Source organism: Clupea harengus, chromosome 1 (assembly GCF_900700415.2).
Source record: "Clupea harengus chromosome 1, Ch_v2.0.2, whole genome shotgun sequence".
Classification (NCBI taxonomy): domain Eukaryota; kingdom Metazoa; phylum Chordata; class Actinopteri; order Clupeiformes; family Clupeidae; genus Clupea; species Clupea harengus.
In genome coordinates, this window is record NC_045152.1 from 16527302 (window position 1) to 16534801 (window position 7500).

The 7500-nt window shown below is 44.6% G+C and overlaps 2 protein-coding genes across 7 annotated transcripts in view; one reads left to right on the forward strand and one right to left on the reverse strand.

Annotated features, from left to right (window-relative positions):
- Window positions 1-245, reverse strand: part of frmpd2 (FERM and PDZ domain containing 2) — a 51108-nt gene extending 50863 nt beyond the window's left edge. For both annotated transcript variants that reach the window (XM_031568956.2, XM_031568950.2), the window contains exon 1: window positions 1-245. This exon is cut by the window's left edge and continues 102 nt beyond it. The gene's annotated coding sequence lies outside the window, so the exon portion shown is untranslated.
- A 1332-nt stretch (window positions 246-1577) lies between these two features.
- mapk8b (mitogen-activated protein kinase 8b) overlaps window positions 1578-7500 on the forward strand; it is a 21541-nt gene continuing 15618 nt past the window's right edge. For 4 of the 5 annotated variants that reach the window (XM_031568977.2, XM_031568969.2, XM_031568987.2 and 1 more), the window contains exon 1: window positions 1578-1791. In XM_031568977.2, coding sequence (XP_031424837.1) covers window positions 1723-1791 — 69 coding nt within the window. In that variant the 5' untranslated portion in view covers window positions 1578-1722. Of the gene's footprint in view, window positions 1792-1815; window positions 2887-7500 lie in introns of those variants that run through there. The other variant, XM_031568982.1, reaches the window with a different exon arrangement.

Genomic DNA, 7500 nt, shown 5'->3' on the forward strand with positions numbered 1-7500 from the left:
GGCCTCCTCCGCGAGCCATAACGCTTCCAACCGACAACTTTTCCTCAAGGCGCGCTGCTTTTAGTCGTGTTGCGTCTGCCGTTAGCTGAATTTTCTCCATTACTCTGTTTCTAACTCAGATGACACACGGGATGGGAACTGGCCGCCGAAGCGCTCTTTCTGAAAATTGACCCTATTTTTAGTGGCCGGCCATAAGAACTCAATTGGATTACCGGAGCGGTTTGACAAGTCACACAGCGCCAGCCAATCAGCGCTGCCGGGTCCACTCGGACGCACTGCGGTAATCCACCTGAGAGAGAGCTGTGTGAGTGTGTGTGTGTGTGTGGTAATTAACCCACATCACAAGGGCATCACTTTCGCGCTTCCATTTCCGCCGGCCATTAAATAAACCCATAGGCGTTATATTAATTTATTTTAAAAAAAAACTTTTTAAAAATAAATTAATCGAATTTTTTTATGGACACGTATCACCATTTTGTTCTTTTTTTATTTTTGCGATTCTCCATTTCAATGCAGGCAGGCGTAATATTCATTTATTTTTTAAAAGTTTTTTTTCCGAATAATTTAGCCTACAAATTATTGGAATAGGCCTATAGCCTAATAATCGGAAATCAGATACAGGTTTGATTGTAGCCTATAGGCCACTCTAGGCTACCTGATAGTATTTCAGAAATAGCCACAGTCATCCGATGGATTTGACAACTTTTAAGACATGCATCTAAATAGGCTTATTTAAACGCTGGCCCGTCCTATAGCCAGAGTTCGCCTTTTTAGGCTGTGTTGTTGGATTGCAAACTGTTTTTTATTCCAATTCGCAATCAAATCGTAGGCGCACTCAAAGACTTGAGACAAATCATAGGCCTACTGTCATTGTTCCTGTGATTAGCAAACAAGGAAATGTAAAGAGGTGTTTGAATTGAACCCGCTGTGTGATGCGAGCAGGACGGATTATGATGTTGGGTTGGGGGAGGCAAGTAGCCTATAGGCAAGATCAGCGCTGTGAGGTAGTTTAACAGGTGCGTGTCGCAAAATTTCACCGGAGATTAATATCCCAATTAAGCGAAATTTAAAAACGGGTGCTGATGCCTGATGCTATTGGAGTTGCTGTGCGGGTGTGACAGTTGCTACCTGCATTCTGCATTGATATGTTTACAAGATTAAATCATATCAATGCGCCACCATTGCGGAATAGTCACTTGTTTGTATCCAATGCACCAAGCAGCAAAAATTAAGTAGCCTATAGCCTATAGATTTAAAAAAAAAAAAAATGTTCAATTCAATTTGCTTATTAAAATGTAAACTGTAACACTAGAGTGGGTATATATGTCATGCCATGGTACAAGTAGGGACTATATCATAAACAGAAGGTTTTTATAATAATAATATATAATAATAAAACTTTATTTATATAGGTTTTTATAGGTTTTTGAAGAAACCTTGTGTACAAGATTTAAATAACATCTTCCTCATCTTTGCCTATAAACGGAAACTACATGGTCACTCGTTATATATTTTAATGCCAAGCATTATTCATTATGCATTGCACAAATTTCGAATCGGGCCCTCGAGCCACAGAAACTGCCTACGTCACGCGCACGCAAAGATTAGGTGACGTATTACGCATGTATCCTGCGGTCTCGGGCCTGCTACTGGAGGATCGCAGAGAACCCAGAAGGTTGTTTCTTCAGCAACAACAAAAACACTGGAAAGAGACAGTCGCATATGAAAGTGGACAGTGACCGACTGCCTTTGACTGCTATCGTTAAATACCCCGGGTTTTTGTCGGAAGGGGTGAGTAATTGTGACCCACATTAAACGACATGTTATTGTTGGTATCTCGTGGGGGAGGGTTTACCGACGACACAACCGTATTGAAATACTAGTCAGCTTACCTCGTAGCTCTAGCTAGCGAGATAGCTATCATTACCCACGAGTCAAATGCAGCTTTAGGTAAATAATGAATGCAGTCTTCGCCAAACGGGTTATGTCAGCATCCGCATTAATTTAGCTTAAGTGTTGACTAGCTGTCCATGATATATACACTGTCTAACTGATCTTTTATCATGCTCGGCTCTCAGTAGTGTGGCGTTATGGCTGAACCTGCCATCGGGACTAGTATATAGCTTGAAGCGATTTAGCAAGCCATGTTGGCTAACAAGTAACCCGGCCATCAAGATTTTAGGAGATTGATTGTGACCCCACCGAATTTGCCTGAAGAAAACCGGCGATATTTAATTTATAAACGTTATGCCTTGTCCTTTGGCTGTTACTGATTTAAGAACAGCTTCTGGATAATATGTGTCGGCCGCAATAAAAGTCAAATGTCACTGCAGCCTGCTTCTCCGCTCAGGTGGAGCAGAAGTGTCAGCATGTCTCACAAGCTTCAAGCTAGCGTTTGCTCACAGCTGCTGGGCATTGCACCTTTCACTGGTGATTTCGCTTATTCGCGGTTTTAGGTTTCATTTGTGCTTCGTGAGAGCACTATTAGCGTATGCGTCCTGTGTCTTATCTCCAAACCCGGGGCTACTTTGTCTGCTAGGCTATGATTTCTGCTGTTTCAATTAACTAGTAGACGTAGTGTAATTACTGCCCTGTCTCAATCTAATGTTATAGCTTGGCTGTTAATAATTAGCGCTACGCCCTTTTCCTGACACGTTTGGAAACATTCGTTGGATGATCGATGTCAAGATTTTGAGGGAACGAACGGGCTTCTGCGGCGGTCTCTTTACAGTGAGGGACACCTTGGCCGCGCGTTTTACTGTTGTTGACATTCGGGTGCGGTCCCTTGGATTCTGCTTCTGATCATAACTAATTGTAACTTTACCAGAATACTTTTTTAAGACCGAGATGGATGCTGCACAGAAGAAAATTGGGACATTTTTTAGGGTACGGTGCGATCTTGTTTTTGCTTGAAAACTGCTGTGTGTTGTTTTTCGCAAGACGCAGTTGATTTTCCTCTTTCAGATGTCGCACCACTGCGCTGTGTGGCGTGGCGATGTTGTGGTGAACATCGCCCGTGGCCGTAATATCGTGCATGTCTGGTAGCCACGGGCGTCGTTACACCTGGGGCACGTTTAATCTGAAAACGGTGTTGTACAGTGTTTTGTTGTGGTTTCCGGGTTGAACGTATATAGGTTGAACAACATGTTTCCTCGACACGGGTGTGCGATGGGCTATGAGGTACGTTTTATCTTGTTTGGTGGGTGTGTTGGAGGTGTCAACCAATCAGCAGTCAAGTGTGTATCAACCCCGCCTTATTAAAAAGGCAATGCGCACATCTAAAATCCTTTACAAATGCAAGATTTGTCATTGGGCTCCGAACTGTGCTGTGATGAAACTGGTACTGGTGTTAATATTGAAACACATCAGGACTGGTGTTAATATTGATACAATTACTAATTTAACGGGCTTAACACGCCATGTACTGTTTACATCCTGAACCTGGCAAGACCCGTGCTGACGTAGAGTAGACCGTTTGGGACATCTCTACATCATGAAACGGGCGGCTCACCTCCCCGAGCTCCTGCCTCTGAGGGTGACTCGTCAAGCGGAAAGTTTAAGTCTGTGCCCACGGTCTGTGCCCACGATGCAGATGATGCAAATGTCATCATCAGGGCAGTCGGTAAGCACTGCCCCAGGCGGGCGGCACCAACACGGGCACGTTTTAAAGCACTGCCCCATGCGGGTGGCACCAACACGGGCACGTTTTAAAGCACTGCCCCACACGGGCACGTTTTAAAGCACTGCCCCATGCGGGTGGCACCAACACGGGCACATTTTAAAGCACTGCCCCACACGGGCACGTTTTAAAGCACTGCCCCACGCGGGTGGCACCAACACGGGCACGTTTTAAAGCACTGTCTCGGGATCAGGAGAAAACCAAACTCATTTATGCTGTTTATTCATTTAGCCAACACCTTTAGTTAATGCTCAGTGAAGAGCTGTAGACCTATAAGAGATAATATTATTATTATTATTATTATACTGTGATTGAGCTTGTGTACTGAGAGGCGTGTCCGCAGCAGCAAAACTAGTAGGGGTGGGAAAAAAAAATCGATTTTTCGATTTCTCTCTAGAACGATTCTGTCTCGATTCAGAAAAGTTCAGTTTTTAATAAAAAAAAAAAAAAAAAAATGAATACATTTTTATTTTTATTTTTTTTACACATTCATTTTGTGTGAAATGCAAGCTGCATCGATTATTGCATTGTTCATAGAAAGTCATAATTGTGACAAAGAAAAACTTTTTCTCTAATAAAAAAAATAGAGAAGGTAATTCATCTGTTGATTTTCTTTAATTATCAAACTCAAAGTAGGAAGTGATTTGAGACTCTGAGTAGGAAACTCAAATGTTTTAAAAATCGAGATGCATCGATAATCGTTTTATCGGTTTAGAATTGATAATCGATAATCGGTTTAGAATCGATAATCGGTTTAGAATCGAATCGTTGACCTATGAATCGGAATCGAATCGAATCGTGAGGTGCCAAGAGATTCCCACCCCTAAAAACTAGTATACTGAGGAGACACCGGTGGGCCCGTCTGGGTCCCGATTACACAAAGCTGTGCAAAGGAAGCATACCTGAAGCTGTAGTGTGATTGCGTTTACAAACAGGAGCACACCTGAGGCCGTAGTGTGATTGCGTTTACAAACAGAAGCACACCTGTCCTGAGGCCGTAGTGTGATTGCGTTTACAAACAGAAGCATACCTGGGGCCCGTTCGTCGTAGGGTTGAAGCTAAGTTAATCAATTGGCCTTTTAGCCCGTTAAGATTAGCGAGCTGATTGAGAACAGCAAATATCGGTTCGTTAACAGCTGATCCGCATCCAAATCATGTGGTTAATTTCAACCAGGCTAAAGTTATCATGTCATTTGCGCGTGCACGTCCTACTTCAAAAGGCAGGAAAGGTCGATCACCAAAACCATGATTTTCTAACGGTATAATGGTTCTAAACTCAAAGAAAAGGGCTCTTTTTTTTCTCCGCTGGCGAGTAGGAAATGAACATGAACGCTTATGAAGAATACAAGACCATAATCATGGCAAAATTCAACACCACCACCACTGTGAGAGCAAGGTGTGTGGGGATGTTTATAGGGTGATATCTATGTATGAATACCCGACGGCAAGTGTCAACTGGTACAGAGGTTTCCTCTACTGGTTCGAATCTGCAAGGTTGCTAGTTCGAATCCCCTCACCTCCTTCCTCGATGTAGTTTTACATTTCCTTGGAAGTCGCTTTGAATAAAAGCGTCTGTTAAATGACTAAATGTATTAATAACAAATGCAATAAATTGAAGCAGTGAAAATAAATTGTCTGTATTTCTCTCTTCTTATCATGAGTCCACCTTAATCATTTTCTACAATAATTATATGCTATGGTGTACTAATAACACTTATATAATTATGAGTGCTTTGTTCTCCGCATCACCGACACTACAAAAATGTACCACTCGCAAAAAAGCGCAAGACATTCAATGTTCGACTGTGGTGTTTGCAATAAATGACTCGAGAAGGTCTTGTAAATTAATGATTCCTTGTCGGCTGAATCGGTAGCGCTCATATAAGAATAATGGATCTTGGCGATCGCAAAGAACTCTCTCCCTCTGCTAATCTAACTCTAATATCAGTCCTTGGTCAATGGGATCCCTCCTTTTTCCGGGGGTGTGGCAAGTTTATCCAGCTACACTTAAGTTAGCCTGCCCTGGAGCAGGTTAGTGCTAATCGATATGTAACTATGGTGATTTATCAAAAGTTGCTTCCACGAACCAAAAAGAGGGGCGTTTTTTATCTTAGCCTGAAAATTAGCTCGCTAAACCGCTTAGCGAGCTACGACGAATACCCCCCAGGGGCCGTAGTGTGATTGCGTTTACAAACAGAAGCACACCTGTCCTGAGGCCGTAGTGTGATTGCGTTTACAAACAGAAGCACACCTGTCCTGGGGCCGTAGTGTGATTGCGTAAACAGTTGTGCCAGTAAACACTGGCACAATTCCACCCATTGTTTGGTTGCACTGCCCCTTGTCGTTCTTTTCTAATCGCGTGTTCAGCTAACTGGGAATTTGGAAAGTTCCCATTTCGGAACATACCATCTCCAAGTTGAGAGGGTTCACATGACTAGAACAAACAGGCGACGGCCTTGACCGTTAGGTAATGTTAAGAAGGCTAGCTAGCCAGAAGTCTAATGAGTACGACCTAAACAACGATGTGACTTACTTGTGCTCAGAGCAAGTACTTTTTTTTAAATTTTTTTATGCCCAGGCCCCGTGTGTGTGTGTGACCTATGGCGATGTCCAGGCCCCGTGTGTGTGTGACCTATGGCGATGTCCAGGCCCCGTGTGTGTGTGTGACCTATGGCGATGTCCAGGCCCTGTGTGTGTGTGATCCATGGCGATGTCCAGGCCCTGTGAGTGAGTGAGTGAGTGGTGTTGGTGGCAGACAGGCAGCACCACGGCTGTGTTTAGGCTCTCTGTTTCTGTCTCACACTGCCTCAACACGGTGCATTTAAACAGGGCTGTGCTAACTGCCTCAACACAGGGCATTTAAACAGGGCTATGCTAACTGCCTCAACACGGTGCATTTAAACAGGGCTGTGCTAACTGCATTTAAACAGGGCTATGCTAACTGCCTCATCACGGTGCATTTAAACAGGGGCCGTGCTAACTAAGCTAAGGCTAAGCCCCTAAGGTTTTCAACTTTTAGCAACGCCCCCTGCTGGTAGCTCTTGACGTGAGGTTTGAGATGTTGCTGGGCCAGCCTGGATCTGCTGGGTTGTCGGGGCCCGGGGGGCCCATGCAGTCTCTACGCGGAACCTGACTGTGCTCATGTCAGATGGCTTTTGACAGTTTGACACACTGTGTCACACAGGAAACTGCTAGTAGCTGTGTTAGCTGTGTGAGCTGTGTTAGCTGTGTGAGCTGTGTCACACAGGAAACTGCTAGTAGCTGTGTGAGCTGTGTGAGCTGTGTGTTAGCTGTGTTAGCCTTGCGCATGTTCATCTCACATCTGTCCGTCACCGCCGCCACTCAGATAGGCTCTAACGAGCTGCCTGCCGTTACATCACCACCAGTGCAACTATGCGGCCCATTAAACGCTGGACGAGCTCTCTACCTCCCTCTCTCCCTCTTTCTCTTTTTCTCTCTCCCTCTCTCTCTCTCTCCCTCTCTCCCTCTCAAACCTGTCTCACTCTCCCTCCATCCCCTCACTCTCTGGTCCGGAGTGTCTGAGCCATGATATGGCCCAGGTGCATTCTGGATACACACACACACACACACACACACACACACTCACACACTCACAGAGACTCTTCATCTCATCCTCGAGTCACTCTGACATGCTCCCCCTTGCTCAACCACCATCAAAGCACTCCTGAGGAGTGATCACTAAAAGCACCTGTGTGTGTGTGTGTGTGTGTGTGTGTGTGTGTGTGTGTGTGTGTGTGTGTGTGTGTGTGTGTGTGTGTGTGTGTGTGTGTGTGTGTGTGTGTGTGTGTGTGTGTGTGTGT